Genomic DNA, 19297 nt, shown 5'->3' on the forward strand with positions numbered 1-19297 from the left:
ACATTAAAGTAGTGGGGGTGGTGCATGTGGTAGTATAAAAAAAAACAATTATCGTAGTATTTATTCACATCAGGTCATAGTACAGTTAAAGGATGGGTTTTGGCACAATGACTTTACTCAACAGTCTTGACAGCTGAGGAAGGCTGCCGAAACACGTCCTGTAACTGAACTGATGTGAACTAATACTAGGTTTATTACATTGTTCAGCAATGGGTCCCTCACTGCACCATAGCCACGCCACCTGGAGTAACAGTAACAGACATCACATAGGGCGGAGCCGTGACGTCACAACGCTCTGTCCCCGTGATCGCCAGTAATCAGACCCGGAGCAAACACGCTCCGGGGACTGATTCTAATGGGGTGCTGCGTGCAAGATCACGGGGGACCCCCGCGATCAGGCATCTTATCCCCTATACTTAGGATAGGGGATAGGATGTCTTAGCGCCGGAGTACCCCTTTAAATAAATGATTCAATTGTTGAGTTGTTTTCTTTTAAAGCCTTATTACAATTATTTCTTTATAATATTACTTTTTATTGTGTTTGATAGGTAATTATACTCTGATACAGTATTCAGAGATTTTTGAGCCTTTTTTCCCCAATAGCTGATACTTTTAGGAAAAAGAAAAAGTGTCCACTATTGGGAGAGTCTACTATTATTAACATTTTCACTTTGTAATGGAATCACAATAATAGAAAACCGCTATGATTTTGATGGTGATTGTGGACAATACAAAACCCTTCCGAATTTGTAGGTTAGGAAACAAATCATCTTTGTTCTCCTGGTTGCACAATCCAATGTGATGGTCTAGTACATCCAAAAGATGTTCATTTGGATTTAGATCACGTGACTGACAGGGTCATTGCACAACTCACACTCAGTTATTGTCTATCCACTTTGTCGGCAGCTAAGATCAATGCTTTAGGTCATTATCCATGTAATTAATTCCCAATGATTTGGCCGGATAAGCATAGTCTCCTCTGCAATGTTTTTTTACATTGTTATACAGAGCTATACTAAAGATGCTATAAACATTTGGAGTAGTTCATGTAAATAAATAAATATATCTTATGCTATGAGCTCCAAAAACTGAACCTTACGGCATTCAAATGGGTCCGAAAGGGTACGTTCCCACACGGCGTATTTTGCTGCGTATTTGCTGCGTATTTGGTGCTGCGTATTTTCCTACCCATTGACTTCAACAGAGAAAATAAAATACGCAGCAGCAAATACGCAGCAAATACGCCATGTGGGAATGTACCCAAAAGGTGTAAATTTTCGAGAGGTAAATCCACAGTGGTGAACATTTTTGGTGCAGGTGGTGTATTTTAAATAAAGTGTTCTAAACATACTGTTTTCCGGGTGCTGCACAGAGATCTTATCTACTATCCTTTAAGTGCAGAAGATGTAAATATTTTTTTTTTTTTAAATGTGCTAAAATTGGCAGCAATTTTGCAGCAAAATTCCCATTCATGAAATTTTTTTTTGGGTGGATTTGTTGCTGATTTTGACTCATTTATTGAAGTCAGTGGGGAAAATCTGTGATAAATTCTGAGCATATGCGCAACATTCATTGGGATGCTGAATGTTTTATCGGGAATTCACAGACTTTGAGAATAAGGCTAGGACTCCGTTGAGATTTTTGCCCTCTTATTTTTTTGGCTTAAAAATGCCAGAAAAAACGCCAGAAAAACTACCACAGTTTTTCCCTGCATTTTGGCGTTTTTTCTTGCGTTTTTACCTTTGTGTGGAATTTGCCTTTCTTGGCCCCTTTGGCGTTTTTTTTTTTACAAAATAGTTGAAAGAATGCAGTAGGGATGTAAAAATGTATTTAACTAAATGTTTATTTTTTCTAACAAAATTTTTATATTTTATATAAGTGTGTGTGTTTAACTTGTTTTTCTCTTCCCCCCCCCCCCACATTTTTTATGTAGTACTACTACTCCCAGCATGGAACACACTGTTCCATGATGGGAGTAGTAGTACCTGTACTATAGACATATCGCCCCGGGTGTCAGTCCTGACACCCGATGCGATCGTCCATTATATAGCAAAGATGGAGCGGCTCTATACAGCGCTCGCCCCTCTGCTCTGTACTCTGAGTGATGTTCTATTCACATCACTGGCCGTTCATATTTTCCGTCTGCCCAGAGCTGTGATTGGCCGGATGGTTGCAGCCAATCACAGCTCTGAGGAAACTATGAATGAGTGGCCGGAGTACAGAGCAGGTATGCGAGCCATGTATACAGCCGCTCCATCTCTGCTATAGACAGGACGATTGCAGCGGGTGTCAGTAGTGATACCCACTGTGATCTCTTCTTACGTGCAGGTACTTCTTCTCCCAACATGCAGTACACTCTGCTCCATGCTGGAAGCTGTATTACCTGCATTAATAGATTGCAGCGAGTGTAATTTCTGACACCCGCTGCGATCTGTCTATTAATGCAGGTACTACAGCTCCCAGCATGGAGCAGAGTGTACTGCATGTTGGGAGTAGTAGTACTTGTAATTAAGGAAATATCACAGCAGGTATCACTACTGACACCCGCTGTGATCCTCCTGTATAATGTATGGATGCAGCGGCCGCTCTTCTATGGTCCCCTGCACTGCCGTATATATACACATATTCCTAGAGCTGTGATAGGCTGGAACCATCTGGCCAATCACAGCTCTCTGCGGGAAATATGAATATGTGTATATATACGTCAGTGCAGGGGACCATAGAAGAGCGGCTGCCGAATCTATACATTATACAGGAGGATCGCAACGGGCGATCTGTCAATTAGTACAGGTAACTACTACTCCCATCATGGAACAGTGTGTTCCATGCTGGGAGTAGTAGTACTACCTTAGAAATTTTTTTTTTTTTAAAGTGAAAAACACACACACACTACATTTTTATTGCTTTACCCGCACACATAAATTGATCCCTGTTTAAAAATGAATAAACATTTCGTAATAAAAAAGATAAATTTCGTAAGATACAATTTTTTCCATCACTACTGTATCTTTTTTATTATTTATTTATTTTTATTTTTTTTATGGTACCCTACGAAATAAAAAAAAAAAAAGGTATCTCCATCATTTTTTTGGATCGCTAAAGTCCAAAAAAGAATAAAAACCACCGGCAAAAACACAAAATTTAAAACCAACATGGCGTTTTTCTTGGCGTTTTTGCTCTCCCATAGACTTCTATGGGAGGAAAACGCCACGAATTTTAAGGCAAAAAACGCCGGGCGATTTGTCGGGCGATTTAAAAATTTAGCTTCTGAGCCCGAAATTGCTGAAAAACGCCAAAAGGATAAAAAAAAAAACGCCAAGTGAATCTGGCATTTTGCAGTTTACTATTGACTTGCAGCTAACATCTGGACGCTGCGTTTTTTCACTGAAAAAACAGTGCGGGAAAATTGGCGTTTTTGATGGCATTTTTGCAACAAAAAAAACCTCTGTGGAGTTCCAGCCTAAATAGGTTCACACACAAAAGCTAAGTAAATAGAGATGGTCTACTTCATTAACCCCTTAAGGACACGAAGGGTTTTGGCCATTTTAATTTTTACACTACAGTTTTTTCCCTCCACGCCTTTAAAGAGACGTATCTCTTTTTATTTCTCCATCCGCAGAGCTACACAAGGTTTTGTTTTTTTATTTGCGTGACCCATTGTAGTTTGTAATACCAGTTTACCATAGAATGTACGGTGAAACCCAAAAAAATATTATTTGTGTATGTGTGTGTGTGTGGGGGGGGGGGGGGGGGTCCATTTATGATAAAACTGACCTGTGTATTCTGAGGGTCAATACAATTAAAAAGATACCTATATTTACATAGATTTTGTATTACTGTACTACTTTAAAAAAAAAGTCAAAGTTTTTTTAAACAAAATCAGTATGCTTAAATTTGCCTTATTCTGCCCCTTATAATTTTTTTTCCCTCATATACAGGGCTGTATCAGGGCTCATGTTTTATCAGTACCATCTTTATGGTAGTTTTTATCTGTACCATTTTTGTTTTTAATTCATATTTGGTCTGATATATGATATCACCAAAAATCTGCAATTCTGGCATTTGTTTTAGTTTTTTTTAGTTTTTTATAGTTTGGACAATTCCACATGTCATAATAATACTAAATATATTTACTTATTTTTTTATTTTATTTTTACATTTTCTTATTTGTGAAATGGGAAAATGGGGTTACCGTATTCAAATTTTTATTAGTGGAGGTACTTTTTCATAATTATTTAGTTTCCTTTTATTTTAGGTAGGGGACTATTATATGGAATCATTGGACTGCATTTATTGTACAGTCCAGTAGACTGTATTAGAGGAGCAACAATTGGGCATCCAGGAGCAGACCTCTGGCCACCATTTTAGATCATTGGACCCCCATGGTGCACCGCTAACCCACTAGCAACTTCATTTTCCTACTTTAGATGCCATGATTGCCAATGCTGATTGCAGACATTGCTTACGTTATATAAAGAGAGTGCCACTCCTGCGCTTACTTCATAGACACTAAACCCTCCAGGGCGTCAAGCACGCCGTAGTGCATTTAGGACCAGACAGTAAGGGCATACATGTGTCCTCTAGGGGTTAATAAAGAATATAGCAACAAGATACAAAGAAGTAAACATTTAGCTTATGTAATAGCTTATGTAATCTAGGGCAGCGCATTGTTGGTCACCCAAATTTGAGAGTAGCTTAAGATCAGAACACTTGCACTGTTCCAATGGGTTCCCCCAATGATGATGTGTATCTATATCTATATTTATTCACTAGGTTATTGTGTGAACATATTTATTTGCTCAATAAGTTACTCAATTTGCACACACACATTATTTTTAAATCTCATTCACATTGCTGATACTGTGATAAGCTGCATGCAATTCACCAAGCAGAATCCGCATAGTGACCTGTGTGAAAGCACCTTCAAGGGGTACTCTGCTGCCCCAAAATGTTTTGAACACTTGGAGCGGGCGGCAGGGGTCATGACTTCATGGCCGAGCCCCTCATGATGTCACGCCACACCCACTCAATGCAAGTCTATGGGAGGGGGTGTGACGGCCGCCACGCCCCCTCCCATAGACTTGCATTGAGTGGACGTGGTGTGAAATCACGAGGGCCGTGGCCATAACATCACAGCCCCTTCTGCCCTCACCCAATGTTCTAAATAAATGCCGGGTGCTGCACAGAGAACATAGGGGTCCCAGCGGCGGGAACCCCGCAATCAGACATCTTATCCCCTATCCTTTGGATAGGGGATAAGATGTCTAGGGGCAGAGTACCCTTTTAAAACATCAAGCTGAAAGAAAATGCACTTTAAACCAAGCTTTTGCTCTCCACTCTCCATTAAGGAATGTTTACTATTTACCTTTGTAGTCTCTGCACTGACGTGTGATTGAGTTTCTTTCAGGCGAGAGATAGAACTGTGGCTGAGACCCCCAACAACAGACATAAGTGTGTTGAAGTTTTGCAGCTCGAGAAGCCTCTGTAGAAAAGACATATTTTTCAGGATTTGCATTACTTTGTGTAAAATGGCATATCACTTTTCAGATGATTCTAAAACATTACTTTCAGAAATATTTTTAATGTTCACATATAGCATATTATCCATACTTGTTATATCCATACTAAATCAATACCCAATTAATATGATGTAAAGCAATCTATAAAATTCAATTGAGTCAAGAAACTATCATAAACGATAGATGATGCTATTGTAAGTCACTCCAGAGATACATACCTCTGCCACCTGAACAAATTGCTTTATCACTGCTGCCCTTTGTGGTGGAGTAGGCTTGCTGAGCACCATGAGTTGAATCCACTGAGAAACACCATTGAAAAGGGCTATGAATCTTTCCAACACAGGGTTTCCAACAGTGCAGCCGTGAAGGACAAAGCTGTGATAATCTTGAAACTGCAAAGGAAGAAATGGGCAACAGTAAAGATCAAAAAAGGCTGGAGTCTATGGAAAATTATCAAATTATTAGATTTTTTTATTGTGTCTTTCTATTAGACTTTATAGAAACAGGAGCACAAATAACAATAGCAATAAACATAACATCATTTCTTGCTGTACAGCCACTGCTTTGAGCAGAGAAAGCTGTTCTTCAAAAAGGTAGACAGACCGTCTACAGGAAGAGGCCTCGAGTATCTGTCAAAGGAGTACTCTGGCATAGAAAAAACGTATTCCCATCTTTAGGATAGATGATAAGTGTCACTGACTGAGCTAGTTTTTCTTCTGCCTGCGCTTTAGAAGTTCTTATAACTTGCTTGGCCTCTTTCTGCCTAATCTTGTAGATTTCCCTATCTTCCCTTTCTAATTACTAAATGCTAGATTTAGTTTTTTTATTATTTTGGCCACTTCTGCTGAGTACCACAGTGGTCTCTTCCTTTTTCTGCTTTAACTGACAAGTCTAATGCTATTTTCGGTTGCCTTTAATAATGCATCTTTTAAGTAGTCCAATTTCTTCTGGACTCATTTATGATTAATCTAATTTTTGAAAAGTCATTTTTTCTAAAATCTAAAACTTTAGTTTTTGTTCTTATATTAAACCACACTTACTTGTGATCACTAAATCCCAAGCTTTCATCTACAGTAACATCATATACCAAATCCCCAATTGCCCCCCCAATGGCCTCCCTCCGGGTTGGCTCCTCAACCACTTGTTGTAGAGATAATCCCAATAGTGAATTTAGAATATCTGGCAGAACTAGCTATTTTGGTTTTCCCATTTATATCCAGAAGATTGAAGTCTCCCATAATGATAACTTCTCCTTTCATTGTTATTTTAGCTATTTTCTCACCTAGTAGGTCATATATAGTGTTAGGCGTGAATATTTTCATTTCAAATTTTTATTGCGAATATCGCAAATTAGCGAATTCGCAAATATTGCGAATATATTCGCTATATATTCGAAATTACGAATATGCATATGTGCATATTCGCATATGTGAATATTCGCATATGTGAATATTTGCATATTCCTTCTTTTCACTTGTGGGCCAATTAGAAATATGCAAATACACTTGTCAGCAACATCCCTAGCAACCAATAGTAAAGTTGCCCACCCCCTCACTGTTTTCATCCTCGAATATAACGAATACCCGAAATTCGCAAATATAGGACGAATATTCGTCTATATATTTGCGAAATATCGCGAATTTGAATATGGCCAATGCCGCTCATCACTAGTCATATAATTCTTTAACTTGGCCAGGTGGTCTATATATCACACCTACACGAGTTACTGCATGATTACCAAACTACAACATAACTCAAACTGACTCTATGTTTGCCTCACTAACTTGTATTAGGTTAGATTTCATGCTATTTCTCACATACGGGGCCACTCCTCCCCCTTTCTTGCCTTCTCTGTCTCTTCTGTATAAAGAGCACCCTGGTGTGGTTATGTCCCAATCATTACTTTCATCAAACCATGTCTCAGTAACAGCCACTAAATCTACAGTCTCAGATGCCATTATTGACCCAAGTTCATTGATTTTATTACCTAAACTGTGGGCACTTGTAGACAGGGCTCTGAACTTGTCATTTCTTAACCTCTGTGCTACTGACACAGTTCTGGCATTGTTTCGGGGGGGCAATTGAACTCATTGATTATCACTCCCCCCCCCCCCCCCCCTCCTAGTTTGAATACTCCTTGACAAATTCTTCGAATTATTCATATTCGTTCCCTTGAGAGAAAGATGCAAACCATCTTTTTTATACTGTTCCTTTCCATTCCAACTACAGCTATCATGAGACACAAAATTAAATCCTTGCTCTTGACACCATTAACTAAGCCATAAGTTGAATTCCTTAATGCGCATCAGGGTATCATTCTAAACATAATGCACAGGCAGAACTTCAGAAAATGAATGATAGAATGAAGGAGCAAACGTCATCTCCTTTTTTTTTTTCAAAAGCAGAACAGTGGATTCCATAAAAATCTCATACACTTAAAGTCTCATATGTAATGGCATAGCCCTAATCGGTAATATCAGCACTCTGCTTATACAGTCTGCCTGAGGCAGACTGTACAAGTAGAGCAACAGGGATCGGCACAGAGGTGAATAGGAGACTTCCAACCAATTTTCAGGAGGTCCTATGAGTGCCTCAAAATGCCGGAAAATGTATTTTTGTGCCCTAGATGTGATCAGTATTAATCTCAGCATCCAAAGGATTAAATGGCGGAAATCAGCGTGATCACTAATGTTTGGCATAAGCGGTGAGACTCGGCTACTCACCAGGTACGAAGCAAGCTCAGCTCCATAATAATTTAACTGAATTGTGTAGGTAGAAAAAATGACTGCGTTTTTTTTTGTATTATAAATTTTAAGTTAATAGTTTGTTTAAACCCAATTGGAGCTAATGTGCTACTTTTTATCTGTGTGTCCCAATTTCCCTGAAACCTGCACCAAATTACAAAAGCTAGTGAAAAAAAATCCAAAGAAAGAAAAACCCTACAACAATTGTGTATCTTACACTAGTCTAAGTAAAGGAGATAGCTTAATTATCATTATTATTATTATTGCTAAATGTATTAAAAAGTGCATGCCTCTTAATAAATAAATAGAGGTAGAAAACATATCTATGCTAATTATAAGTTGATGCTGATTGTTGCCAAAGTTTGTGTATTTCTTAGTGTCCCTTTCCATAAAAAAGTTTAACATGTCACGGAAACATGTTAAAAGTTTTGATCGGTGGGACCCACCGATCATTGGAACAAGTGGGGAGAAGAGAGCACATTAAGTGCTTCACTCCCTGACTTGCTGTGATCTTTTTTCAGCTTCTTTGGATGGCCCCATAAACTTATAATGAGGCTGTCCGGAGTGACTGGATGGAGATCACTGCGAAGCGGGGAGTGAAGCACTTAAGAGAATGCTTCTGCCTACAGCTCATTGGAGACCACGTCCCCACATCCACTTTTCTTGACACCTTTTAAATGTATAAGTAACAAGAATAGTCCACAATTTTTTTGCAAATTTAAACACATATTGATTTTCTACTTTTTTAAAGTAGTTTTTTTTTTAATTTGTAGGAAAATTAGCAGATCTACAGATCCATGGTTGCAGGCCAAGAACTATGCAAATCTTTCTTAAAGGGGTACTCTGGCGCTAAGACATATTATCCCCTATCCAAAGGATAGGGGATAAGATGCCTTACCGCGTGGGTCCCGCCACTGGGAACCCCGTGATCTTGCACGCAGCACCCCGTTATAATCAGTCCTCGGAGCATGTTCGCGCCGGGTCTGATTACTGGCGATCACGGGGGCTGGAGCATTGTGATGTCATGGCCCCGCTCCTGTGTGACGTCATGCTCTGCCCCCTCAATGCAAGCCTATGGGAGGGGTGTGACCTTACTCCACAAGCTCCGCTCTGCATCTTCTGGTGAATGCGTCAGTCCAGCTGGCAAGCCACACCCTCCCCGCATTCCATGCACCATCTTTCAAAGACATGCCCATCCTTTAAGCCACACCCCTTTTATTTTCAGTTTATAATATCTTCATCACAACTCAGCCCTACCTGAGGACTGGAGATGAGGATTAGAAATGGCGATTAGATATGAAAACAGGATATTAGGACGGGATATGAGGCCGGGATATGAGGTGGGGATGTGAGGTTGGGATATGAGGTCGGGATATGAGGTCAGGATTTGAGGTCAGGATATGAGGTGGGGATATGGGAATGGGATATGAAGATGGTATATGAGGTCAGGATATGGGGATGGGATATGGGGATGAGATATGAGGTCAGGATAGGAGAATGGAAAATGAGGACGAGATATGAGGGCAGGATATGAGGACGGGATATGAGGTCGGGATATGAGGTCGGGATATTAGGATGGGATATGAGGTCGGAATATGAGGAGGGGATTTGGAGTAGGGATATGAGGAGTGGATTTTTGGTCGGGATATGAGGACGGGATATAAGGACAAAAGCTTCCTCCTTTGTTGCTTTTCCTCCCCCGCAAGGATTAGGTAGGAAAAACCGGGCAGGACCAGGTACTCAGCTAGTAATCTATATATATATAAAACTCAATGTGTGTGTGTATGTGTGTGTGTGTGTGTGTATGTTCCAGCATCACTTCCAAACCACTAAAGATATTAATATAAAACTTGGTACACATGTTACTTATATGTCAACAATAAACATAGGATAGGTAATTTAACCCTTACCCCCCACCATTTGTGAGAGACAGGGTTTTCATTTAGATATTATTTAGTTTTTATTTTATATTGTTTAGAAACCCTAATAAAATTATTTGAAAGCAAATCTATGTATGTTCTAGCATAACTTCCATGCGGCTGGAGATATTTCGCTAATATGTGGTCACATGTTACTTATATGTCAAATAAAAATATATAATAGTTAAATTAACCCTAACCTACCCCATATGTGCAGGATGGGATTTTTGTTTCATGTCCGATGCAAGTATATAGGACTTCTGGTACCATACTCCACAAGCTCCGCTCTGCATCTCCTGGTGAATGAATACCCCATCTTGCAAAGACACGCCCACCCTTTAAACCACACCCCTTTAATTTCAGCTTACAATATCTTTACCACAACTCAGCCCCACCTGAGGACGGGATATGAGGATTAGATATGAGGAGATGATATTGGCATAGGATATGAGGATGGAATATGAGGTTGGCATATGAGGACAGGATATGAGGACGATATATGGGGACAAATATGGGGACAGGATATGGGTTCAGGATATGAGATTGGAATATGAGGTTGGCATATGAGGACAGGATATGAGGACGGGATATGGGGACAAATATGGGGACGGGATATGGGTTCAGGATATGAGGTCGAGATATGAGGACAAAATATGAGAACAGGATATGAGGTCGGAATATGAGGAGGGGATTTTGGGTCGGGATATGAGGAGGGGATATTGGGTCAGGATTTAAGGACAGGTTATGAGGACAAAAGCTTCCTCCTTTGTTGCTTTTCCTCCCCCACAAGGATAAGGTAGGAAAAACCGGGCAGCGCCGGGTACTCAGCTAATAATTGTGGTAACCTATATATGTACAGTGATTTTGATGCTCCAACCTTATCTACTAGATATATAACTGATTATCAACTGTGGCTTGAATATATATAATGTGTTGTTTGCCGGCTTCCTGTGTGCTTCATACATACATTTTAAGAGGGTTTTTGTGGCACCTAAGTAAGCTTGTTTTGCATCCAAAACCCAAGGTCCTATGATTGTAATGAATTAGTTAGCTACATCTGACATGCCAGGCAGACATGTGTAAATGGATCAGAGCCCCTCCATCCCAGAAACGGATAGATCTGCCAACAGACCAGGGAGTGGAGCCAATACCACCCGCTTCCCCGGCTAATAACTCACAGCGATCTGATCGGCATGTAAAAAGTTGTTTTTAATGACAGTAACGCTTTAAGAGACAGTTTAATGAAGATAATCCCCTCTCTAAAGTAGGTTGATGACCAACTGACCAACTCTGGACCACCAGCTAGAATGGTGGTCCAGAGTGGGAGGTCCCATGTTATAATGACCATATGCCAATAGACAACAACTTAAAGGGGAATTTGTTGTCTGAACATTACCTATTGTTCAAGTCAACTTTTTATGTTTTTTGTTTGTTTTTTAGGAATTTGTTGATTTGTTTCTAATTTTCCATTTTACTATCTATATTTTAAAATAACCTGCACATCTTGCAGTTTACATTCTGACCACTAAGCCTAATAATAGGCTGACACTTCCTGTTGTGCAGAAAAAACTGTTCGGCTGACTCCTCCTTATCACGGACAAGATTGCACTGAAAGGTGATACCAGTATATAAATAAGACAGGATCAGGCCATTCACGATAGGTGATGGTCACAGCTATCCTCCTCTTCCTTGCACAATGACCTCTCTACAGCTCACAGAGCATGCCTAGAAAACTATCCCATAGAAGTCAACTTGTCCCCTCAAGTCTGTTGTTTATGATCTTTTAATAATCTCTAAATGCAAAATACAAAAAAATGACATAAAAAATGAACTAATAGAAAAAATAAACATAAAAAAAGAACTGTTTCTGGCTTTACTCAAAAAAAAATCTAGGTGACATATTCTGCTTAAAGGGGTACTCGCCCCATAGACATCTTACTCCCTATCCAAAGGATAGGGTTAAGATGTCTGATCGCGGGGGGCCCCAGTGGTGGATCTCGGCTGCGGCACCCCAGACATCTGATGCACGGAACGAACTTGGATGACTGGTAATGCAGGGTGGAGGCTCGTGATGTAATGGTCACACCCTGCTCGTGACCTCACGGCCATGCCCCCTCAATGCAAGTCTATGGGAGGGGGCATGGTGCCCGTCATGCCCCCTTCCATAGACTTGTACTGAGGGGGCGTGGCCGTGACATCACGAACGGGGTGCGGCCGTGATGTCACAAGCCTCCGGCGTTGCACCCAGCGCTCTAAACGAATGCTGGGTGCAGCAGGGAGATCGCAGGGTTCCACTGTGGCAGATCTCTGCTGCGGCACTCCAGACATCCGGTGCATGAAGTGAACTTCGCTCCATGCCAGATGACTGGCGATGTGCGGTGGAGGCTTGTGATGTCATGGTCATGCCCCGCTCGTGAAGTCACGGGCCCCGCCCCCTCAATGCAAGTCGATGGCCGTCACGCCCCCTCCCATAGACTTGCATTGAGGGAGCATGGCCATGATGTCACGAGTGGGGTGCGGCCATGACGTCACGAGCCTCCGACACTGCACCTGACACTCCAAAGAACACCAAGTGCAGCAGGGAGATCGCGGGGACCTCAGTAGTGGGACCCCCGCTATCAGATTTCTTATCCACTATCCTTTGGATAGGGGATAAAATGTATAGGGGCAGAATACCCCTTTAATAAATAACCAATAAAAATTAACAATTTGTGCCATCAACATAATAAGCAAAAAATCTAGGTGACATATCCTCCTTAAGGGCTTGAGTAGGTGTCATTATCTGTTTTACCTATAGTGTACCATGAATTGGAAGTATTTGAGTAATACACACCGCACACCGTTATTACCAATGTAAATCAAAAGAACATGAAAAGCCAGAGTAATAAAGTAGAAAATGCCAGGCAAGAAAGATGTATTATAAGGCTGCCTTTAAATGAATGCAAAAAATACAAGACAGCTTGCAATTGACTACAGTTGGTTATTTTCTTAAACAGATTGTTCTATCAAGTAAAGCTGTTTACACATCGTGTACATTCCAGGAAAAAAATCTGATTAGTACAGCAACAAGAGAGGATAGCTGGGGAAAAAAGAAAAGCAAATGTGCTTCTGTCTGAGCGAATACATCCTGTCCTGTATGCTGTACATAGAGCAACGGTGAATTATTGTTCTACAGTAAAAACGTCTAATAATACATACAATAAAAATATGCTGAAAACTACTATAACTGTAGAAAAAAATGCATAAACACTAGAAAAATGTAATATCAAAGCATAAAACCTGAGCAAATATCATCACCATAACTAATAACTGAGGTATGGATTATCAATCATTGTTAACCCCTTTAGGACACAGCCCATTTTTTTCTTAGGATACAGCGTATTTCCTTTTCTGCATTTTCGTTTTTCCTCCATGTCTATGTAACTCTTTTACATTTCCATCTACAGACCTATTGTACTTTGTAATGACACCTTTCATTTTACCATAAAAAGGACACAACACAATTGTGGGGCGAAACTGAAAAGAAAACTGCAATTTCACAACTTGAGGGGGGGCGGGGGTGGCGGTTAAGGAGCACACTTTATGGTTAAAATTAGATGCTCTCTTTATTCTGTCGGTCGATATGATTAAAATGATAGCCATAGTTACATGCTTTCTATTACTGTACTGCTTTTATATAAAAAATTAAAAAAATTGACCCATTATTTTCTTATTTTTTCTGTATGAGGGTTACTTTTTTGCACTGCCAGCTGTAGTTTTTGTCATACCACTTTTATGTGACTTTGTGATGACTTTTTATACTCTTTTCTGAGATTTGATGTGACTAAAAATCTGCAATTTTAGATTTTTTTTTTATCGTATGGGATCATTAAAGGGGTCATCCAGGAAAAAACTTTTTTATATATATTAACTGGCTCCAGAAAGTTAAATAGATTTGTAAATTACTTCTAGTAAAAAATCTTAATCCTTTCAGTACTTATGAGCTGCTGAAGTTGAGTTGTTCTTTTCCATCTAAGTGCTCTCTGATGACACCTGTCTCGGGAACCGCCCAGTTTAGAAGCAAATCCCCATAGCAAACCTCTTCTACTCTGTGCAGTTCCCGAGACAGACATAGATGTCAGCAGAGAGCACTGTTTCCAGACAGAAAACAACAACTCAACTTCAGCAGCTGATAATTATTGAAAGGATTAAGATTTTTTAATATTAGTAATTTACAAATCTGTTTAACTTTCTGGAGCCAGTTGATATAAGAAAAAAAGTGTTTCCTGTAATACCCCTTTAACATTACATACTAAATATGTTTTATTTATGTATTCATTTATTTATTTTTTCCTATTTTTTTATAAATGGGAAAAAAGGTGTGATTTATATTTTTATTGGTGGGGGGGCTTATTTACAATTAAAAAAAACCTTTTTTTTAATACAAATTTTTAAATGAGAATTATAATGATAATAATAATGCTAATAATTATTATTAATAATAATAATAATAATGATAATAATAACAATTAATAATACAAATAATAATAATGAATAATATTAAATTTGTGTACCATGTTAGCTAGTAGATAGAAATGAATAAACATTGAGACTTCACAGTAGTTGATATCTTTTAATTGCTGACCGAAAAAGATGATGACATTGTGGGGCTGGAGAGTGTTATGGGGTACATAATGTATTCCATGGTAAACATGCAATTACACTTAGTATTTCTCCCATTAGCGGTAAAGAGAGTACAAAAATGGGGGGTTCTTGAGAGCGCTACTGTGTGCAGAGATAAATGAAGTTCAACGTATACCAGCAGTTACACAGGACTAGCTTTTATTTGAAAAGAAGTCAAATAGATACAGGACACCGCGTTTTGGCGCACACTCGGACCTTCATCAGGGAGAGGGAGGGGGGAAGGAGTGAGGGGGGGAAGGAACAGGCTGTGGTGGGGGGGGAGAGAGGATAGACTAATATCATAATTCTATACATTTGTTTAAACCGTCAGGAACAAGGCATTTTAGTTTGTAGATTCAATAAGCTTCCTGTTTGTTTAGGCTGCTTGTCTGTTGTCCAGGTCTGTTGGAATGTGTTCGATGGGAGTTATCTTCAAGCATAAGAAGTCTTTATTATGGTCTTCTGTTAGGTGTCTTAATACACTGTGTTTCAAATAGCCTGTTTGACAATTATGTCTGTGGCCATTGAGCCATTTTCTCAAAGTCTGGGTTGTCCTTCGAATGCAGTAGGTGCCACAGAAACAGTCAATCAAATAGATGATAAATGAGGATCCACAGTACATTTGTGTTTGTATTTTGAAGGTTGTGGAGGTGGAAGATTTTTTTGCTTTTCCTTTTCTCAGACGGCTTGGGCAAGTATGTTTTTAACGGTTCCACACACCCTCCACACAATTCCAAAACGCGTGTTGGAATACAGAAAACTAACCACCAGAAGAACCCAAACAACTTAGAAATCCCATATGATCGTCATGAATCCAACAACCCCACACCCAGAGACAGAGACCTGGAACTCCGGTTCTACCCCATACAGAAGATATAGAACCGGCAATCCAGGAAAGTATCTGCTACTGTCTACACAGTGACTATCCTACGTGTTCACTCATCCGGAGAGAACTATTAGAACTTTGTGAATCTCCCCATGATCCATTCTGCATTGGGGAAACCACTATCATTCCATCCGGTCAACATGCGTAGCCACTAGAAGAAGCCGCTGAGTCACCCTACAACTTTGGCTCACCACAGAGCAGCATCTCCCAGGTTTCTTTTTTTAGGCTTTCCTCCTCTAAGAACCCACAGTCCGCCGACCAAGCAAGTCCTACATCCATGTCGGACAAACAAGATCACGCATTATTTTCAACCGACGGCTTCAGGCACTCCCATCCACAAATCATCACAAAAAAGAAAAGAAGGACCACCCAGATGGCTCAATGGCCACAGACATAATTGTCATACAGGCTATTTAAAACACAGTGTATCAAGATACCTAACAGAAGAACATAATAAAGACTTCTCAGGCTTGAAGATAACTCCCATCTAACACATTCCAACAGACCTGGACAACAGACAAATAGCCCTTAACAAACGGGAAGCTTATTGGATCTACAAACTAAAATGCCTGATGGTTTAAACGAACGTACAGAATTATGATATAGGTCTATCTTCTCTCTCCCCCCACCACAGCCTGTTCACCACCATTCCACACGAGTCATACTGGCCTTGTTGCACATCCACAAAAGGTCAGTGCGACACCTTGGGTGTTGGTGGTGGGTATTTGTAGTGCTCATTCATTTGTTTTAAATACTACACAAGGGAGCGCCCCGCCTTTCCCCCCCCCCTTATTTTCCCTGTTATAACTTGTGATTTCCTTGTTGCATGATTCATTGTGAATGTGATTTTAGGATACTCGATCACTACTGTAATGGCAGTAGCCAACCCCCAGCGCGTGATCAGACATCGTATCCCCTATTCTTTGGATAGGAGATAAGATGTCTATGGACAGAGTACCCCTTTAAATCATGCCTAATGCAGGGACTGTAGATAGCCTCGAAAGCTTGCATTGTGTCTTCATCTTTTTACGTCAGCCATTAATAGGTATCAAATACTGAGAACTGTAATTTTTTTTTACTATTCCTAATAGTTGTTAGAAATTATATATTTTTTTATCATTCCCAATAGTTTTTAAAAATGATATATATTTTTTTCTAATACGTTTTACATAACTTAGCATTTATGTAGTGATTTTTTATATCCGCATTTAAAAAATAAATTTAGATTGGGTACCGAACGAGGTTGTGTGATTTCTACCCGCTAGCCATGTTATTTATGTAAATGTGTTCACCAATGGTAAAATGCCTTCAGTCTGTCAGTGCTGACAGTGGAATTAGATATGTCTGGGACCCAAAGTAAAATGACAGAATCTCCGACCTCAGAGCAGTGTTATAACATCAGATGCTCCGCACGATCACAGGGCTAATTGTATTAACAGAAGTCTTGAATTTTATTTGAATGAAATATATTCTTCATCTGTCAACTCACATAACTATCTGAATAAATCCGCACACATTTGTATATTTGTAAATTCATGTAAACCCTTTTGAGCCTGTTTAAAATGCAGTCCAATCTGCAGGCATCATGTTACAGAGCAGGAGGGGCTGAGCAGATTGATATATAGTTTTTTTTTTTTTAATTTCAGGATAACTTGTTATTTATTCATGTAAACCTCTGTTCATTCTGGACTAAGTAGTCAAGGAGGCAGTCCTAATCAGTGACTGACCGCTCTATATGTGCACAAATAGCTGTCAGTCACTAACTTGGACCCCCCACTTAACTACTTATCCAAGAAAGATCAGAGGTTTGCATAAATAAATGCAAAGTATCCTGATATTTGATCCACAAAACTATGCATTATATTAATCCGCTCAGATTATCTTGATCTATAACTGTCATGAATGGGGCAGGGAAAAGTGAGCCCCAAAGCTGTCCCTATAAACCACTCTCCCTGCCTACTTGCCCATCCGCCCTAAATGATGGATCAACAACTTGGAGCCGGTCCCTTCCCAGCGCTAAAGTGCATGGGCATCAAAGTTTACAAAACAAACAGAAATGTACACGTCGCGAACAAGTCAGGAACATAACAGAACCAAACAAACAGATAAATAAAAATGTATAAAAAATATATATATATATATATTTAAAAAATAAATAAATACAAACAAGGCAGGATATAGCATACTAACATACAGTTCAGAAACCGGAATCAAGATTAACGGCAGATATGATAATATGAACAAGACTAGATATGAGGATAAGTATACAGCAGACAAAACCAGGGGATGCAGGAGATGAAAGGGTTAATTTGTGGGGTGAAATTGAAGACAAAAAAAAATAAATAAATGCAACTTTGCAACTTTTGGGGGTTTTAGGTTTCTTTACAGTATACTTAGAGTTATGATTTATTTTACTACTTAAAAAAGAAAAATTTTAACCAAAAATAAAAAAAAGTTATACGCTTGAAATCACCCTGTTCTCACCCAATAAAGTTTTTATTTTTCTTCCTATGGAGCTGTTTTGGGGCAAATTTTTTGCTTTATGTGCTGTAGTTTTAATCGGTATAAATCTGGCATAGATCTGACTTTTTGATTTCTTTTTATAATAAAAAAAAAATATCTGAGATGTGACATAAAAAAAATTCAGATTTTTTTTTTACGCCATTCATTGTGCATAATTAATAATCAAGCTCTGTTCAGAGAAACACTTCCTGAGTTCGTTCTCCTGCCAGGCCGGGAGGAGACCAAACTCATTGTATTAATTGCGGCAGGGAGCAGAACCTAGTGGCCGTTTTTAATATTACATTTTAAACATATTTATGTTGATAATTATAGAAGCAGGTGCATGGTAAAGTGTCTGCTAATTACACAAGGAACACTATATTAAAAGTTTTATTTTGGTGACAGGTACTCTTTAATAGTTTGGGCAATTTTGCATGTGGGGATATACAGTCACAGCATGCGGTTCCAGTCATACTCCCCACACCTGGCTACGTTTCTGTTTACTGTTTCATTATTAAGCTTCATACACATAAATGCAGTAGACAGAATGTCAACATTTCATAGGGTCAATTAATAAACGGGTACTCCGGTGGAAAACTTTTTTTTTTTTTTTTTTTTTTTAAATCAACTGGTGCCAGAAATGTAAACAGATTTGTAAATTACTTCAATTAAAAAATATTAATCCTTCCAGTATTTATTAGCTGCTGAATATTACAGAGGAAATTCTTTTCTTTTTGGAACATAGTGCTCTCTGCTGAATCACGAGCACAGTGCTCTCTGCTGACATCTCTGTCCATTTTAGGAACTGTCCAGAGCAGCATATGTTTGCTATGGGGATTTTCTCCTACTCTGGACAGTTCTTAAAATGGACAGAGATGTCAGCAGAGAGCACTGTGTTCCAAAAAAAAAATTATTGCTTCTGTAGCATTCAGTACTGGAAGGATTAAGATTTTTTAATAGAAATTATTTAAAAATCTGTTTAACTTTCTGGCCCCATTTGATTAAAAAAAAAAAAAAGTTTTCCACCGGAGTACCCCTTTAAAATATGGGTAAGGTCACAAACAG

At 39.2% G+C, this 19297-nt stretch overlaps 1 protein-coding gene across 9 annotated transcripts in view; it reads right to left on the reverse strand.

Annotated features, from left to right (window-relative positions):
• Window positions 1-19297, reverse strand: part of RASGRP2 (RAS guanyl releasing protein 2) — a 179143-nt gene that overhangs the window by 64606 nt on the left and 95240 nt on the right. For all 9 annotated transcript variants that reach the window (XM_056527439.1, XM_056527436.1, XM_056527433.1 and 6 more), the window contains exons 7-8: window positions 5738-5911; window positions 5366-5482 (exon numbers count right to left, since the gene is read on the reverse strand). In XM_056527439.1, the coding sequence (XP_056383414.1) occupies window positions 5366-5482; window positions 5738-5911 (291 nt within the window). The remainder of the gene's footprint in view (window positions 1-5365; window positions 5483-5737; window positions 5912-19297) is intronic.

Source organism: Hyla sarda, chromosome 6, assembly GCF_029499605.1.
Source record: "Hyla sarda isolate aHylSar1 chromosome 6, aHylSar1.hap1, whole genome shotgun sequence".
NCBI classification, from domain to species: domain Eukaryota; kingdom Metazoa; phylum Chordata; class Amphibia; order Anura; family Hylidae; genus Hyla; species Hyla sarda.